General features: G+C 30.2%; 1 protein-coding gene across 8 annotated transcripts; it reads right to left on the bottom strand.

Annotated features, from left to right (window-relative positions):
• Positions 1–2,226: 2,226 nt before the first annotated feature.
• LOC100259936 (uncharacterized) lies at positions 2,227–19,158 on the bottom strand. 8 transcript variants are annotated; one of them, XM_010649710.3, is made up of 7 exons: positions 19,037–19,158; positions 9,017–9,086; positions 8,699–8,837; positions 8,484–8,585; positions 3,168–3,238; positions 3,019–3,084; positions 2,227–2,910 (listed from the first exon to the last, which is right to left on the bottom strand). In XM_010649710.3, exons 3-7 carry the CDS (start codon positions 8,760–8,762, stop codon positions 2,587–2,589), a joined length of 627 nt encoding a protein of 208 aa, XP_010648012.1. In that variant the 5' UTR covers positions 8,763–8,837; positions 9,017–9,086; positions 19,037–19,158; the 3' UTR covers positions 2,227–2,586. The 8 variants fall into 8 exon arrangements, with proteins under 8 accessions (XP_010648012.1, XP_002270465.1, XP_010648003.1 ...); XM_002270429.5 differs by having other exon boundaries at positions 8,699–8,834; positions 19,037–19,157; XM_010649701.3 differs by lacking the exon at positions 19,037–19,158 and adding an exon at positions 12,568–13,369 and having other exon boundaries at positions 8,699–8,834.
• Between the last annotated feature and the right edge of the window lie 1,211 nt (positions 19,159–20,369).

The raw sequence follows: 20,369 nt of genomic DNA, 5'->3' as shown, positions 1-20,369 counted from the left end.
TGGTTTTACTACTACTACTACTACTACTACTCCATGCTCTTGGGGTAATAGGGAACAAGTGCAGTTTCTATTACCCTTTTAGCATATTACTCCGAACTTGGTTTTTTTCAGCCTAATTCAACATAGTCTATCAATTAAATAATTGATATAACTAAAAACAAATTTGTGCATTAGAAAGCGTTTTTAACATATATAAAAAGTGATTTTAGAGGAATAAGCATATGGAGAAGTACTTGATAGAAAAATATTTCAAATAAGAACACTCCTAAACAAGCCAATAGCTTAATTCCCTATGAAAAATGATTTTTTGACTTCATGATTTTTTTTTAAACTTCTATCAGGTCAGGTGGAGAAAATCCACAAAAATGTTATAAGATCATTTAATAATCATATTGACCAAGCAAAATAAACATAAGAGGAAAAAACAAAATTACACATAAGAAAAATAAAAAACAAAACCAAAAATCCAATCACTATGATCTACAAACACACAATATAGAAATGGACCTGATAATAAGGCTAATTCAATGAGCTTGATCGATATATTGTGATTTCACCATAAGGCAAAGGTCCATGACTGTAGGGTTAGCTTTAGGCGAAGGAGAGGATTGCAGTCAAGCATAGGTGATCAAACATCAAATTAGAGGGTCATCCAAATTAAGGATAAAAATATCGATTTTGACAGATATATTGGTAATTTAATTTTACAAATATATCTATATTTAGAGTAAAAATTGATCAAAATTCATAAAAATATTAAAAAACTTCTTAAAACTGATATGAGAAGTAATAATACATAGACTTTATATATTATTATTGATATATGAAAAAACTGATATATGAATTATATAATTTGTAATATTTTATAATAATAGGTGGTATTTAAAAATTCATTTAATACTAAAATAATAATTTATCAAAAATGAAAATAAATTTAATATTAAAATGATGATTTACCTACTTTATAATATATGTATAATTATTATATTTGTATTTAATTCGTGATTTTTATGTTTTCAATAATAAATAAATAGAATTTGAAAATAAATAATTAAAATTAATATATATACTAAAAATTTATTTTCATATTTTATTTTTAAATATATATATATATATATATATATATATATATATATATATATAATTTAGGCATAAACATAAAATACATTTTATATGTAAAATTTAGGCATTCATATAAAATATATAAAATGTAGTACACATTAATAAACAAAGGCATGGTTGGCCTAGTAGCATAGGGACTGCTTTTTTAAGCCTGGAGAACCAAGTTTGAGTCCCCGCGTCGTAATGCAAAATCAAATTTTGCTCTTTGGTCTTGAGAATAAGTGATTGCCCTCTCTAACCCTTACTGCCCACTGCCCAACATGGGAACGGATGTTCCACTTATTGAACAAAGTTCTAGTCCCCATGTCGCAATGCAAAATCAGATTTTACTCTCTTTGGTCTTTAAGAATGAGTGATCGCCCTTCTCTAACCCTTATTGCCCAACCTGAGAACGGATGTTCCACTTATTGAACAGGGTTTTATGGTGAGTCCACAACCCCTAGATGCCACAAGTACCCTTGGGGTGATCTTGTAGTTCCTCTGAGGTGGAGGCAATGGGTCAATCCATGAATTTTCTTTTCTTTTGCTGCATTTCACTTAAAGGATTGAAGGGAGATAATGCATCAAGTTATTCGCAATGACCAACTTGATCCTCTACCCCAAAGATTCGAAATGAGGGAACCTTGGGTGAGTCACCAATTCCAACTACTATCCATATACAATTCATACTAGATCTGACCAACTGCCCATCTTACCTCTACACTCTTGACAGCCCACCTTTGTCTCATTAAAGTCTTTCAATGGCACGTTTTGGTCCTCTTCCCCATTACTTCAAAAAAGTGAGCCACTGATTCAGGTACAAGTCCAACACGTAACTGCAACAACCCAATTACAAGAGCAAAGCTCTACCAACTGAGCTTTGACTGCCGAAAAATTGGGGCAATCCTGATATATCAATCAAAAATCGATGGAAAGACCAAAAATCATAATAAATGATGAAAAAATCCAGAAATATCAGGTCTTGATGTATCCACCCAGATTTTGTGTATATCTCCTCATATTTTTAGCCTTGGTCCAAATTTCATACATTAGTCCAGAATGAGGCTGCACAAAGACATTTCTGTACCTCTCAATGAACTGGTATATGGGAAGGCATTGGGAATATAATGGAATGGAAAATTTAATTACCAAACTGAAATGTAGAAAATTTAATGACAACAGATTTGGTAGAATAAAAAAATCACAAAGCTTCCATGACATTCAAAATTTGAAGGGTACTCACAGGACTGTTTTCTCCATTAGCTGTCTAGTATGGCATATGCCCTGATAGATATTAATGGAGAAGCAAAAATCCCACCGCTGCATAAATTACAGCCTCATCAGACATTCAGAAAGCTCCCTCCTTCCTGCAGAGAAATGCCTTTCATGCTTGCTGCAACCCTTATAATCCTGATGGTTTCCCTCTCATTCCTAGAAAACAATCCCCATGAGTAGATTTCACTGTCCTATTTCTAATTAAGATTCTCACGAGAGCTCAACAATCTTTGGCCGCTTTTTTGAACCCCCATTTTTTTGGGGCACTTCCATGGAAGAATCCCCATGAGCAGACTTTGATCTTTTATGTTTCACAACAGAGCATGCTTTATTATTATTTTTGTTATCATTTTTATCATCATCGCTGTCCTCATCATCGTCATTATCACTATCATCATAATCAGAGCTATCTTCAGATTCTGTTCCACTACTGCAACCAGCTAGAGGAGCCACTGGTTGAAAACCTGCAATAGAAGATTTAGCTGCTGCCACAGCCTCAGGAGTCTGCAGATCAGCAATACCCAGCATCAAATCCTGTAATTGGATGCATCCAACAATTACAACCCATTAGCTGCTAGTTAGTCTAAAAAACAAACAAACAAACAAACAAAATAAAGCAAAGACGAAACAAATTTCATATACCATTTCAATGTATTCAGATTCATTCCCCGTGAGCACCTCAATATCATAGTCCTTACCGGAATTGTCCTACATTTACATTATAATCTTAGAAATAAAGAGAACATGAATGCACACAATTTACTTTTTCCTCATCAGATTCATATGCATACCTTTGCATCAAGCTCCAGCTTTTTATTAGCTTCTGATATGACTCCTAGGAAATCTTTCACTTTTCCCAGAACTGCAGTAAAGTGAGGAAATTGGGCATCAAATTCTGGGGAAAAGCATATTCTATAAATCCTTTTTTTTTTTTTCTTTTTTTGGGTAGAAGCATCAATTTCCCTCAAAGATTGTTGGTAATTTTGATAACAATACAGAAATGCTAAGTAAAATGTAAGTGTCATGCATCCTACCACTTTCCCTTCATCAATATACCCTGAATGTCATTTTATCCTCCCAAGTCCCAACCAAAAATTAGCCATCAATGCCCATGATATTAGAAGGTATCAAACTATTTGTTCTTTGAGATCATAATTAAAGATATAGCATGTGCTAAATACTAAAGAAACCAGGAAAAAAAGTCAACTATATTAATGATTTTAGTTCTTGTACATCAAGAACAACAGACATGGTATGTTTGAGATAACATAGAGCCCACAACTAGATGATCACTCCAAAACTAAATATCAATCACAACAATAAGAACTTCTAAATAATGATGATGAAAGATTTCATAATTGGGCCATGTTTTGTTATCACATCTGAGGGAAAAAAGAGAGGGGAAAAAGAAAGCAAAGAAAAGGCTAAGGAAAATAAAATGCAAGTCTGAGCACAACATTTTTGTTTTTTATTTTTCATCTCTCCACTCAATTTTCCTCGCATATTTGAACAGAGAGTTCAAAAGTGTTTAAATTGTATATGTAAAATTCTCCCTAATTCCATCATATTTTCTCTTCATAATTTTGACCAAACAAGATAAACTTTTTTGTCCTCACCTCATTGTTTTGAGATTCAAACTTTAAATACTTCTAAAAGAAAGGGGAGAAAATTCAATCAGAAAATAGCATAACCATGTTAGCTTTCGTACATCTCAACCAAATGACACTTACAAAGCAAAGATTGAGGAGTAGCATCCATGATGGATGTTCACAGTAGAGAACACACTATTAGATGGTCCCAGTTGACATCCTGTTCCAAAAATACAAATACTGGGCTGACTTGAAGACCCTCAAGCCTAACCAATTGTTTAAAAACTTCAAAAATCTAGAAACTAAGCTATATATGAAGGTCATTAAAAATCAATTATTAAAAATGAGATAAAATAAAAAAAAGAAGTTTCCTAAATTTTTAATAATAAATAAATTGCAACAATTAAGTTCTTGGTAGGTTATGCATCCTTTGACTGGTTCTGTTTTGAGCATGAAAATCTAACTAATCCGATCTAGTTACTTTGGATGCACATAGAACTAAACTAACCAAATATGAGAGAACTTATCAATTTGATTCAATTTATGAACAATGACTGACTAAATCGGCTATTTCTGTTTGCTTGGGATAAAACCCAACATGGCTAAAATTGAGCATGCAGGGCAAAAAACATTAATAATATACTATTGCAACATGATAAAAAAACCTTAGGCTCTATTCATATCATTCTACTACAACCCACATGAGAAACAACTAAGCTCTATAGTTACACTAACACAACTAAATTCACATTATTATAACACACATCATCCCAGTTTGTTCAAAAGTATGAAGAATCATAAAAATTAATATTTCAAATCATAAAAATTAATATTTCAAACCATGAAAAATTACATCATAGGGAAGCCAATATAAGACAGGTATCCATATGAGTATATAAATAATTGTCTTTGTGGTTCAGTTTACTTCCAAATTTTGGAATAGGAAACTGTAGACCAAACCGGTCCAATTTGGTATTAAGCTTATAAAACTGAAATTATGAAAAACCATGTAAAACTTAATCAGTTCGGGTAGTTTTTCTGGATCACTTGGTTTTTTGTACACCCCTAGTTCTAGGTTTTAGGCATGAAGATGAAATTAAAATACTAAGAGAAGAAATATACTTATCCTCCCTTTCACTTCTCATAGAGGTTAGAAACCCTTCAAATAAAAATTAAAGAAAAAAAGAAAAGAAAAGAAAGAAAAAGGGAACTCTATACTAAAAATATTAAACAGCTAACAAAAGCAATCCAAAAATCAAGGAAGTCTAATTTAATCACAAAGTTTTTGTTAGTTAATAATAAAATAATAATCTAAAGTATCTTCTTACAAAATGGACCTCTTTTCTGTACATAAAAAGTAGAATGGTTAACATTTATTTCCTATGAATCAAAATGAAACAAAATTTTACACTCACATCAATGTTTTAAAAAGCTAAAGGTGGTCTTCAAGTGTTTTGCCCAAGTAAGGCAGGGCGTAAGCCTCAAAGCAGAACAAGGCGCAAGCCTCAACTTAAACAAATAAATAATAAAAAAATTACTAAAAAACAGAAACTTGCTCATAAAATCACAAGAAAAATGAAAAATAAAAAAAGCATAAACTTTATAATAAACTTATTTATTTGTCATCGTTAATAGCTTCTAATTTAGTTCCTTTTTTCTCTCCTCTAATATTTGATCCTTTCTCATAGTTTCATCAAATAATTTTCAACGTTACTGTCACTAACCACTATCTCTAGTAAGATCCTCTCCAAGGGATATAATCATATCTAAATGCTATATTATCCACTCAATCTTCTTCTTCATTATTTTGTTAATAGTTTCTAATTTAGTTTATTTTTTCTCTTCAAACATTTTACCTTCTCTCATAGTTTCATCAAATAATTTTTAACATTACTGTCACCATCACTAGTAGGACCCTCCAAGGGATATTATAATCATATCTAATTGCTATATTATCCCTATTAGTGTTAATATCCACCCAATCTTCATTATTTTTTTCCTATCTATCAATGATAAAATAATACACACACAAACACACTAGGACAGTCAACAATCCTACTATTCTTTTTTCGTTTTTTCTTTAATTCGTACCAATTTCTCTATTCTTGCTTCTCAAACTCTCTTTTTCCATTCCATTTAAAAGGTTAATTGGAAGTCAACTAAGTTCTTATTTTTCAAAAAGTTTAACCAAGAGGGAACCTGATACAAAACTCAAGAAATCTATATCAAAAGCCAACAAAATCATAGTTGGCAATATAACTCATTAGAACTCATTGAATATTGAGGCCTAGCCCTATTAGAAAATATATATATATATATAAATATATCAAAAGCCCACAATGACCAAAAACCCTTCGAATATTTGAGGCTATAGCCCATGAGGCTTGAGTTGAGCCTCGACTAGGTGAGGCTTGAGTTGAGCCTCGACTAGGTGAGGCTTGAGCTTAATTGAGACTATAGCCTCAAGGCTAATTTGCATAGCCTCAATAGCTTTTTAAAACACTAACTCACATCGAACCAACTAAAACAGAGTAGCATATTATTTGCCAAGAATAACATTATTGATGAATAGCAACAGTATACAACCCATATATCTAACTGAAAGTTTTATGAAGTCAAGTTTAATGAAGTCATGCCTAAGGAGTATCCTATTGTAGAGGCTGTGGAACACAAGAAAGATGAGATGGGGGCTAATGGAGCCATGAGCTAGGGGGAGAGGTGCCGAATACAAAGATCCCACAAAACATGAGAACCATAAAGGAGCAACGAGAAATTACAAGATCATCAGCTGGCACATACACAGACGCCCCACCTGCAGCCAACCATGCTTACACACCCAATCCCCACAAGAACACGCTTACATAGGTTCTTAAAGAGTAAGCATTAACAAGCAAAAAGCATATTAAAAAGGAGGTAAATTAGCACATTATACATGGTATTAACATGCTAATTGCAATGAATTGTAGTTTCGAATTTACAACACACACACAAAGACAGGAATCCAATTGCCTTGGGATTTCTACATATAACAAACCAAACAAATCAGGAGTTTAATCTCCATAATAATGTTACATTACTGGAACTACAGTTGTATTAGCCACCAACACTGGAATTTTTAAAAGTCACATCAAAAGTTGATAACTTGAGAGAACACTAAGAATCAATTAGACCCCTCGTCTTTGTTAAAGATAAAGGTTGTTCTATCCACTAAGCCCTTTTTCATTCACTTAAAAACACCATCCCATGACAATTTTAAGTTTTTAACTCAAGGACAACAACAATCTTAGATGAGGTGGTCTGTTATCCTAAGTCTAAACAAACTTACAAATATTGGAAGTCCAATTCATCTTAATGTCTTCTTCCTAATTCCAAACAAGCTTTTCCATTGAAGAAAACAGAGAATAACAATGACATCTTTGGACATATTGCATTTCCATTCGATGCCATACAAATAATTTCTAAGCAAGAATATTCTCCAAAGAGGTTCCAATTAATATAAAAGGTTAAAAAAGAAAAAAAAATGTAAAATAAATGGCTACTTAGAAGAGGTTCAAATTGCGACAAAAGAAAATTCATCAATGCAAAACATTTTCATGAAAAATTTCCTTAATCGGATGAAAGTTTTCTATACCATCTTCATTGGAGTTCATTGATTGATTGGGTGCAGGCTAGGGTATAAACCCTGTAGCTTCATTTTTACAGTTGCCTTCCCTTTTTCCTCTTGGTGCTCTCTATGGACCTCCTATGTACACGAGTGCTCAGTGCACCCCCTTTTCATTAGGCTCTTTTTTAATTTTATATTATTTACCTATCCAAAAATTATAACATATGTATATATATATATATATATTACAAAACATGAGGAAGTTTCTTCTAAGTTTTTGTTCACTATGGGAAGAAAAAAGGGAACCAACATACTTGTTTCCATAACCAATTGCACATGTACAAACAAATTCCGATAAAATTACTGCATTCAGTGCAAATTCTGAAAAAATTGGATTTAATTTGGAATTCCAGTTCAGTGGAGCAGGGAAATCTAGCTTTCACTAAAGAACAATTGTCTATGTAACTTAAGCTTCCAAAAACAATGGTGTACAAAGCCATCAAACTGGGTAATTGGAACTTGAGCACCCAATCCAATTTCAAGACCCCAATTCACAGGAGCCAAGCCACCCTCTTCATTCTGATATCTTCTAAAAAAAATAAGGAATTTAATATTTTCCTTAAAAAAATAAAAAAATAAAAAGTTCTAAGTCCGATGAGTATTTGTTCATGATGCATGGGAAAAGGAGCAACTATCTTTGCACACCATAAAATGCATTATATGTAGAAGAAAAAAAAAACCATGAAAACAGTTTGCAGCTAAACAAACAGAAAACAAAACAAAAAACAAATACAGAAATATCCTAAAAAAAATTCACAAGAATTAAAAAATAAAGAGAGAGAGAGAGAGAGAGAGAGAGAGAGAGAGAGAGAGAGAGAGAGGGAGGGAGGGAGAGAGAGAGAGAACAAAGTTACCTTGGCTTGAAGGCACTGGGGTAGTGATGGGTTTTCCCTTAGGGTGATTAGGTTTCTGCAACTTGGACTCTGACCCATTCTTGCAAACAAGAAGTGTGGATTCTGCAGCATAGACACGTAGAAAAAGGTAATTTCCATATAGATGCCACCATTAACAACCAAAAAATAAAAAGGAGAAAACAAAAAAAAAATATGACAGAAGAGAAAAAGAGAACCTAGGGATGAAGAAGAAGAGGCCTTATGCTCCAAGTGCAGAAGATCATTGCTGGTGTGCCCCATTTCTCTGTCTTTGTCTCTTGCTGTGTGTTCTATTTTTCAGATGAACACCCCTGTTTGCTTATTGGCCTTGTTCTGCTAGATTGAAAATAGAGTATATAAGAGCTCAAAAACCTCTTATGCTTTTTTTCCTCATTTATTTGTTTCTATTAATTACACTTTGACAAGTATAGAGTGTAGTTTCATATTAAAAATTGAGAAAAAGAAAGGGAATTAGATACATAACCCAGATTTAGTTCTCAGATCAATATGCATACCTTTGATCAAGCACCAGCCTTCTAATACCCTTTGCTCTGACTTCTAAGAAATATTTCTCTTTTCTCAGAACTACAGGAGAGAGAGGAAATTGAATTATTTTCTAGGGAACAACCAGACTTTAATTTTGTTTTTTGGTAGAAGCATCCATTTCCTTCAGAGGGTATCATTAATTTGAACAATACAAGCAAAATACTTGATAAAAGGAGAAAGTTCAGTGACATGCATCCCTTTTATTTAAAGGATGGCCTGAATATGGTTAGTTTATCCCCGAACTCAATAATGCCTATCAATATTTTTAAAACTAAACAAATGATAGGAAGAGCCATGAAAAGAACCAGCTCTAGCTGCCTTTTTTTTTTTTATAGGCAAGCAAAAATATATAATAATTGCCTAAAAAAACACATAACAATGTACATAGGTTGTATACAAAGTATGCCAAGTGGCAAAGGAAAAGAGCAAGGGGCTTAAAAAACAAAAGCCTTTCGCAAAGTCCCCAACCAATTGATGAAATTATCTTGAGCTATAGCTTTTTAATCAGTATGTTTGAAGTGACATAAAAGATACCAAAATATTAGTTCTTACTTCTTAGACATCATAAGAATAGATATACAATATGCTAAATAGTATAGGACAGGAAGAATGGCCAATTGTATTAATTATTTATGATCTAGTACATCATAACTACGGATATAGAGTGGAATGTGATAAGAAACATTAAATGATGATGACCCATATTATAGTTGGGCTATGATTGATTTCAACAACTCTGAAAGATACCAAGGGCAATCATAAAAGGAAACGAAAGAAAAAGGCCAAAGAAATAAGACTCAACTTTTAGCCGAATAAATTTTCTTCACCTATATCCTCAATTTTCCTCACTTATTTAAACAGGAAATTGAAAGTTCTTAAATTTGGTACAAGCTTCCCCCTAATTTCCATCACATTTTTTTTCGTTTCTCATTTCCAACAAAAGAATTTGATTTTCCTTCTAAAACCTTTTTCCATAGTCAAGATCCAAACAAACTCCTAGGCTAATTGTAAAAAGATAGGAGGAGAAACATAAACTCAAGTTAAAGTGTCTTATGCTTTTGTGTCAACCATGTTATGACCGATTTTCTCTTTGGTTCCAAATCAAATAAATCCATGGGAGCATGGTATCTTAAGCTTGATAAATGGGAATCAGATATATGTGTAGAATAGAGGCATGACCACTACGTAAACCCACTTATTAAGATTTTGAAGGCCAAAAGTCCTCATATTCAATGTTGTTTAACTATCAATACATAAATAGTGAATCTAAGTAAGAGGTAAACAACATTACAACAATCCCACCATAGAACAACATTCCAACTCTAACCACCTCTCTCATATTTCCAAACCTCACACAAACTTGGGTTCCAAAAGGCTACCTCCTCATTAAGAACAATAACTAACTACCAAGCTTAGAATATGCCCAATAGATCAGTTCTGAAAAGAAAGGAGAGGAAAAGAAGAAGAGAAACCAATCTTCCTCCGGAAACCCACACTCAGAACTTTGAATAATTCAATGAGTCCGATTGCAAGAAAATCTACAGCAGTGAACAAGCACTGGCACCAGAGTTGAAGGGGAGGAGATGGCACTAGCATAGGTGGAGTAAGTTAGCTCACAAGAGGAATTTCGGAGACAGATAAACCCTAGCCATCTTTCATTTCTTTCTGTATCCCATAAGATGAACAAGTGGGTCAAGAGTTTAGGATGTTGGCCCAAGAATGGGTTGTGTTATACATATGGACCCAACTCAACCCAATTTATACCAATTTGTAATTTAAATAGAGCTTCTGCAGAAAAATACTAGCCAAAATAAATTTGAGTTGACTTGGCTATTCAAGCAACCTAAAATAACACAAATCTAATTATCCTAAGATACATATTATAAGTAGTAAAAGTTTATAGACTTTGTTCTTCTATGCATATACATCGCCTACTTTCCCATATATTTCACCTTTATTATTTATCTATAACAATCATTAATAAATTCACCTTCATGATAAATTCACCTATTTATTATTTATGAGGTTCGAGTTATAACCTATAAAATTAAATTCATTTTATTTATTTTCCACTTTAAACTTTTCATTTTACAAGTTCAAATTGAGTGCCTGAGTAAGCACATTCAAGAGAGACAATAGAGACGACCCTGCTAGAAGAGGCTATTGTTTGAGAAATCAAAAGGCAATTATCAGAAGCTTGATGTGGGTAGATCAGTATACTTGGAGGAATACTCCAAGAGGAGGAAAACCGATTCTACAACAAAAACAGTTATTTCGCATGAATGTTACCTATAACTTACTTGAGGAATTCAAAGCATTTTGAGCCTTGTCATTAGTTTCAATAGTCTTTAAAGTTTTTGTTTCAGGGGTACATTTTTCATATCCAGTTCCAGACTTGCCTGAAGGTTGGTCGGGTTCACCCATGTCCAATAGTTTTTAATTGATCTAGTTGGTCCAAGTCTTAGGTGGTGTTTGTCTTTTTTAAGTTAATGTTGAATGCAATTTACTTTTAGATTCCAACTGTTTGTTTTAAAAAAAGAAAAAAAAAATTAAACTTTTAACATTTTTACCAATATTTTTAATTGACTAGAAAAAGTTAAATATGTAGTTTTTTTCTTAATCTAAAGAGTTAGCTAATTCATACTTCTAACCCCCAACCCTCACACCCCACACTCGAAAAAAACAAACAACTTAATACTTAATACTATTAAGTTATAATTAGAGTTAAATTAAGTTCTATTTAAATTTTAGTAAAAAAACAAACACCACCTTAGCTTTTCTTGCTACCAACAGTACATAGTTAGTCATTCTTCAATCTTCTCCACAGGATCTTCGCCCAAAATTTTCTCTTAGAAGTAATTCCCTAAAACCCTAGAAGTTACCTTGATTTTCTTCTTTCTCTAATCTGTTCTCCATAACTTCCAAATTCTCCAACCTCTATACCTAACTTCTACAACCTTAGCAAAACCAGATGAGTTATAGTCTTTTGACCTTAAAATTTCAAAGCAAACAATTCTAAAACAGAGACGCTCATTTCCAAAAACAAAAACAGACACACAAGAAAAATAAAATAGGATAAAATAAACATCAGACAATAAAGCACCATCTCAACATACAGAAATGACAACAACACATAACCATGATTTGGAAGTTAGTTCTTCTACCAAACTACAACCCCCAAATCTCGTAAGAATGTTCTTGACTTCTTTTCTATAGTTTCTGAAATCAATTTCTTTCCTCACACTTTCTTAGCAACAAAACGGGATATAGCCACCGTGTTCTTGCTCAGAAATGTGGGGCGAAACGTCGAAGTAAGTGGAACTCCATATCCTAGAAAACTATAAGATGCAGAAACCATAACTTGTAACGGAATTCCACATCCTAGAAAACTATAAGAAGCAGAACCCATAACTTGTAATTTTCTTCTTCACCTTTTTCCTTCAATTTCTCTCCAACCAAACAGAAGAGCAAAGAGGAAAAAAAAAAAAAAGATCTGATAGAGAACGCAAAGGAAAAATACCCGAGCGCATGGATGAAAGTTTCCATTTTTTTCACCGAAATTTCGGGTTTCGTTGGCCGGCGATACGAAAGAGGGGGGCGAAATGTCGACGGGATAAATTTCGCCAAATTTCGGTTAAAATCGCCGAAAAACGGCTGCAAGCGAAAAATCGGCGAAATCTTCAAAAATATGCCGGCCGCTGCAATTTTATCGGCGAAATTTCGGTTTGTATCGCCGATTTTTCGGGAAATTTCCCGCTATTTCCTACCAGTCCAGCCCGCGCACAGGATACAAAATCTGTCCAAATTTTTTTTCTTTTTTCTAAAAAAACATGAGATGTTCCTTGGTAATCTGATCATGATTTGCAGGCAAAGGTTGTGTTTTTCAGCCTGGCTCAAAAATCGTGGATTTGGGGTTCGTGAAATTTAAATCCAATGGCACAAAAGCGACCCTAGAACAGATCCAGAAAACACAGGGAGCAAAAAAAAAAGCAATTTTTTTGGTTTTCCTTGGGGGTTTTGCATGGATTTTCTCGGAAATCAAACGAGAATGAATTTTCCCGGAAATCGAATGGGGGATGGATTTTCTTGGGAATCAAACGGGCGTTGCAAAAAAAAAAGTAATAAAAGATTAGATTAGAACCTACGAGGATTGAGAGTGAAAGAGGAAAGTGGGGCCGATTCTCTCGTCCGGAGGGCAGCTTCAGCCAGGGCTTTTTGATGGCCGAGTGAGAGAAGTGGGTCTTCAGCAAAGGGCTTTTTGATGCCCGAGTGAGAGAAGTTGGTGGCCTTTTGATTTTTTAGATTTAATAGAGATAAAAAAAAAAAAAATGGAAACAAATCATGACTCCCGTGTAATGGTCCAAATTGAACTCGGATGTCATCCAACTATTCAAATTGAAACAAAAGCTATGTGATAATCAAGGATTGAAATATCGGTTTTTACGGATATATCGGTACTTCAATTTTACGGATATATCGGAAATATCGGAGAAATATCGGTGGATATTTTTTCATAAATATCGATGGAGTGAAAATTATTTAAAATTAATAGGAATGCTTGAAAAAACTTCAAAAAATGATAACATAAGTAAGAATACACATTTTAAAGTTATCTTGTAAGTGTAATTGATATATATATAATTAAGAAGAAAAATATCGTAAATAGAGATATATTGGTAGATTCGATATTTGAATTTTAAAAATAATATATATGAATTTTGAAAGTGTATAAAGTTAAAATTGAGTTAAGAAATATGAGATTGCAATAGTCCTTATACTAAGAAAGATATCGATGTAGTTTCAATATATTATTAGATGAAGGGAGTTCATCTTGTTGAAGACAGTATTTATTTTAAAATTTTTAAAATATTTTTATTAAAACATATTTTATTATATTTTAAATGAAAAATTAAATTAATTTATATAAAATATCTTATTTGAGATTTAATTTTTAAAATTTTATTAAAAATATGTGATAATAACTTTTTCTATTAATATTAATTTATTTAATAATAAAAATAAAGGTTGATAATTAATAATTATTTATATAGAGAGTGGAAAATTGTTCTCATGATTTTTTTACATATTTTATTATATTTTAAATGATAAATTAAATTAATTTATATAAAATATCTTATTTGAGATTTAATTTTTAAAATTTATTAAAAAATGTGATAACAACTTTTTTTATTAATATAAATTTATTTAATAATCCAAATAAAAGTTGAAAATTAATAATTATTTATAGAAAATTGTTCTCATGTTTTTTTTATTTTTTATTTTTTATTTTTTTATCTCCCCTAAATCTAAAAATAAATAAAAAATAAAAAAGGCACCCACTTCTCTCTCGGGCATCAAGAACCCTTTTCTGAAGGTGTCTTCCAGCGAGAGAATCCCTAAAAAGCCCTATTTTCCTCTGCTACTCTCAAATCTCAATCCTCGCAGGTACTAATCTAATCATGTTATTATTAATTTTTTTTTTGCAACCCCCGTTTGATTCCCAAGAAAATCCATCCCCATTCGATTTCTGGGAAAATTCATCCTCGTTTGATTTCCGAGAAAATCCATTCAAAACTCCCAAAGAAAACCAAAAAAATTGCTTTTCTTTTGCTCCCTGTGTTTTCTGGATCTGTTTTAGGGGTCTCTTTGCTGTTGTGCCATTGGATTTAAATTTCACGAACCCTAAATCCACGATTTTTGAGCCAGGCTGAAAAACACAACTGCGCGGGCTGGACTGGTAGGAAATATCGCGATTTTTCTCCGATTTTTCGGTGCTTCACCGATATTTCGCCGATATATCGGCGATTTTGTCGATTTTTGGCCGATTTTTCCGTCGATCGATAATCGGTGCCGTTTATCGTTTCCATGCCGCCCGATAACCGATATTTCGACGAAATATCGGCGACATTTTCCGATTTTTCAATCCATGGTGATAATATGTATAAATTATTGGTATTTAATGAAATCAAGTTAATATATATAAATTATTGATATTTAATGAAATCAATTTTTTCATAAAATTTGATAATAAATGTATAATTACAAAATTTACATTTTTTATCGACCTACGTAATATAATTACATCTAATATTATAAATCATATAATACATATATCAAATTATTCAATAAAATAATTTTAAATTATCTATTGTACTTTTAATTACATTGTTATGAAGTATTTTTTATATTTTTATGAATTTTAATCCATTTTTTGTCTATCAAAATTTTTTTCAAAATATCCGTTAATATTTTTCCGATATCCGTAAAATCAAGTTACCGATATTTTCATCCTTACCTGAAGGTGAGCCCGTTGATCTTCTTCGTCCTAGGGCTTTGTTTCTGGCAGGTGGCCTAGGGCTTTGTTTCACCAAACAAGCGCCTACTCATTTATTTCACCCTATTTTTTACCATAGGTGTTAAATACATAAAAAAAAATTATTTTAGGTGTCTTTAATTTCATTTTTACTAATAAATGTACACATGTCAAAGCCCGAGAAAGAATATGAAAAAGGTCCCAAAAAAGAATTAGTACTTGTGAATTGAAGTTATTCTTTTAAGACTTATATAAAAATCAAATAAATATTCAAAATCAAATAATTATGTTAAACACTTAAACATGATACCAAATTTGGGTATCAACTCTTATGATAATAAAATTATTTTGTTAACCAATTTTCTTAGATTAAAAAAATAAATACAGTCTCATAACATATATATCTTTTACACTAAATTTATAAAAATAAAAAATAAAAAATAAAAAAGAAATTGTGTTAATTATTTTATATATGTTTAAATAATTTTTTTCTTTTCATATAAGTGCATTTTAATAAAAGCAAAAATGAATTAATTTGAGCAAAAAAATTGTGGATTAAAAAAAATCTTTAAAAAAAATAAAATTCTCAAACTAATAGATTGTCAAACAAAACTCATGAGAAGAGCTAAAGTGAAAATTTTGAAAATAATATAAAATGACAAAAGAAAGATTAAAAATTTTAAACTTTAAAAAAAAAAAATTTATAATGAATGAGAAATTTATAAAGTTTTCAAAATTTTAATGATAAATTTTTATACCGTTAATTATACTAATAGTATGGTTTTAAAGAAAATAAAATTTATAACAAGACATTTTTAGAATGAAAAAAATGAAGAGTAAATAAAAATATGAATAATTGGTTTTTATACACTTTTTTAAAAATAAAAAATAAAAAAATTATAAAAAATTTATATTAAATTTTAAAATTCTTATGGAAAAAATATTAACTTGTATTATATTGTTCAAAATTATATTTTTAATTCGCTTTTAAAAACCATTATATATTTTTGTAAAACTTATTATTATTTTTTGTTTCTAAAGATAAAAAGTAGAATCCAAATTAAATTAAATAATTTCATATCAAAGAAAAATGTATAATATATCAAATTATTCAATTAATCAAAAAAATATAAGTTTTATTTTAAAAATATTTAGAAAAATCAAAAGAATTAAAATCTCAATAATAAAAAAAAAATTCATTATTTTGGCAAATTTTATATCAAAATTTTAATATATTTAAAATAATGTTGTAATTTTCTTAATAAAATTTAAATTTGTTTAAATAAATAATATAAATGAATTGTGAAACTTTTTATTCAATAATTATCTATATTCACTATTCTTCATGTAATTTTTTTTATAAAAAATATCAATTTATTTCATTGAAGAAATGAAAGATAAGTCAGGATAAAAAGAAAAAATTAATAATAAATATAAGTATTAAATACATATTATAAATAAACCAAAATTAATTATTGAGAATAATAAATCATAGGGTAGTTCATCAAATAGGATGAAGGATAGATCAGTAGTGCTAGAGAGGGATGTCAGATTGTTGTGCCAAAGATGAATGTCCAGTTTGAGAAGTTTCCCACAAATATTAACCTTTTTCTTTATAGAATCTTGAGAGCGGTTTTAGGATTGAATTTGAATATAAAATTAAAATAAAGTATTGAATTTGGATATAAATCAAAATGAAGTTATGAACATTCATATTTCCATTAAGTCAAGTAATTAAAACCTTAAATTGAATGTCACTTCATTATATTTTAGGTTTATGATAACAATTTCAGGACCGACTTCCATTAACCCTAACGAAATAAAAAGATTAAATTCTCATTAAAATTGATTATGAGTATGGAAAAGATTCAATTTTAAATTGGGAGAATTATGTTTTGGGGGTAGATGGACCCCCAAATTAACAAAAGGTTCATATAACTCTCTAAATTGAGCCCAAGACCCAATGAAAGTATGAAAATTGAGTTGAAGGATATTATCGTTCAGCATTTCCAAAAATGTCCTTTGCTAATTTTGAGAAAAAAAAATATTTTTGAAATATCTAATTTAATTTAAATATTTTAAAAAAATACTTTTATATAATTTAATATTTTTTAAAAATACTTTTATTTAATTTAATATTTTTTAAAAATACTTTTATTTAATTTAATATTTTAAAATATATTAAATTAAATATTTTTTTAAATATTTTTATTTAATTTAATATTTAAAAAAAATACTTTTATGTAATTTAATATTTTTAAAAAATAATTTTATTTAATTTAATATTTCTAAAAAATAATTTTATTTAATTTAATATTTCTGAAAAATAATTTTATTTAATTTAATATTTTTGAAAAAAAAAATTATTTAATTTTATATTTTTGAAACCTACTTTTATTTAATTTAGTATTTTTGAAAAAAAATTATTGAAAAATTTTTATTTAACTTAATTTTATAAAATATTTTATATGTGTTTTTAAAGGATATATTTGTCCATTACTATTTCATATCCTTCAACTCAATTTGAAGAGTTATATGGACCTTTTGTTAATTTGAGCCCCCATCTACCCCAAAACATAATTCTTTAAATTCCTATTTAAGTTGACTAGTAGTATTAAAAATATTAAATTTTAAATTATCTTTTAAATTTGTAATGATAAGTTTAGAAATGATTTTCGTTAATCAAGTAATTAAAACTCCAACTAAATAAAAAGATTAAAAGTCAATTTGACAAAAATTTTAGAAAATATTTCTAATATTTTTAATACTTAAAATTTTTTATGATTATAGTGTTAAAAAGATTATAAATATTTTCTAAAACTACTTCCAAAAACACTCTCGTATTTCTATAAAAAAAAAAGTGTACTTTTTTTTTTATATTTTAATTGCCCTCTCTTTTCATCTGACGGCTTCCATTTACATTGGGATGGTAAAACCAGAGAATATTTATTCAAGTCAAATCATTTTTATATATAATTGCATAAGCTAATATTCCCAGACAATTAATTTTCTAAAAAATTCTAACTTAAATTGCCCAGAAAAGAAATCCTAAAATTCAAAATTTTCAACAGAATTGACAGGTTAAAAGCATTCAAAAGGAAACCCTAGCCCCTCTATTTTGTTTCCAAGAAAATGGAGCAATAAAAAAACAACAACAAAAACTTATTTCTCATCTTTTGCTTCGAGAAAGAAAAAGAAAAAAAAAGCTGGTATTGCCGAATCATCGTTGGAGAAAATTACACGATTCAAAATTTTAATTGCCTTTTTTCATACTTTAGTTCCACGGGTGTTCAATGAGAAACTCTAAAATTACAAACTTCCAGCAATAGCATATCCAACTTATAAAGCACTTTTAGTGCAATCCACCATCTGTTTGGTTACCAGGAAAATATAGAAATACAAAAGAAAACCATATTTTGATTACTATGTTATCTCTCACTCCTTTTGGCTACCAAAAATCAGAAACAAAAAAAATAAAAATCTCAAATCAAGCGAGCCTAAGTGTCTTATGTGTTTTAAGTGAAGTGAAGTTTTATGCATTCCCGAACCCTAGACGGTGAAAAATTTACGATTTAAAATTCCCTTTTAAGTTTCTCATTATTTTCTCAGCATCCAAACGATTGTATCTAACGTAGAAGTCGATTAATTGAACTGGGAAAAGAAATTGGAACAGTACCTTGAACTGAGATATCAATCAATACGCAGAGGAACGATTAAATGCTTCCGTCGAACTCCGGAGAAGTGATGTCGACCGAAACGTAGACCTGTGGAGAAAGGGATGACAGGGTGCTTTTGCCCAAACAAAAATTAGGGCTACGTTCATTCAGCTAATTATGGGCTGAGTATGGACCGACCCAATTTTGAACTATTGGGCTGTAACTGGGCCGATTTCTAATTTATGTCATAAATATCCTCATCAAATCAATTCGTACTCAATCTCTAGTATAGTACGAGGTGTTTTTAACCTTTTTATTTCCAAAAATACCTTTATTAATACTAATAATCAACCTAAATGTTTAATCTTTTCATCTTCAACTTCTATTTCATCAACCTTGTCATTAGCTTTAATTTAGGATTTTAATTACTTAATATAATAAAAATCTATAATGTGGATAACTTGATTTTGATTTTATAATCAGATTGAAACTCTCATCACAAACATATTAAAATAATTGAAAATAATCAAACTTAAAACTACTCTCAACTTACTTGATTTTGATATCTTATTCGAATTAAAACTACCCTCACAAACTTATAAAATATAATTGGAAATACTCCTAAAACTACTCTCAATATAATTGAAAATTTAATCTTTTCATTTGCCTCCAATTTTTACTCAAGCATTTCAATAGGATTTAATTACTTATTGTAACTTAACGTAACGGAAATATGTATGTTCATAATTTGATTTGGATTTCAAATTCAAATTCAAATTTGAAATTGCCTCAAGGAACTATGAAGGAAGAGTCTATTTTTTCATCTGAACTCAATAGACTCGAATGATCTCAAACATTGTCAAAGGTCGATGAGGCAAACTCCTAATCTTAAACATCTTCGATGAGGCGTAACCATTGATGGTAACATCATTTGTTGAATTAAATGACGGCCTAGCATTCGAACTTGCAGATTCAATTGACACAGTTGCCTTCCAATCACATCAGTGGTGATGCCAACAATCCAACATCACATAAGACCCCTTCCGGGAATATGTCCTACAACTGCTCAAAAACCTTATTTTTACATTGTCTTTTAGGTACCTCATTCTCCATCTTATTTGATAAAGCACCGCTCATGATCCACCAATTTGATGTTTATCAGTCTCAACCCTAGAGTTTGGTTTATTTACAATATTTATGGAAAGAAATTTGGTTTTAGTAGGAGAAAAGTCATAGAGTGTTTTTCGGATTTCGGATTCAAAACAGAGATGAAGAACAATCAAGGTCCATTTAAAACTCTCCAACAAATTAGTTTTTTTTTATTTCTTCTTAGTAACAAATTTAAAGTATTTT

Source organism: Vitis vinifera, chromosome 3, assembly GCF_030704535.1.
Source record: "Vitis vinifera cultivar Pinot Noir 40024 chromosome 3, ASM3070453v1".
Taxonomy (NCBI): Eukaryota; Viridiplantae; Streptophyta; class Magnoliopsida; order Vitales; family Vitaceae; genus Vitis; species Vitis vinifera.
This window is presented reverse-complemented; position numbering and strand designations above follow the sequence as displayed.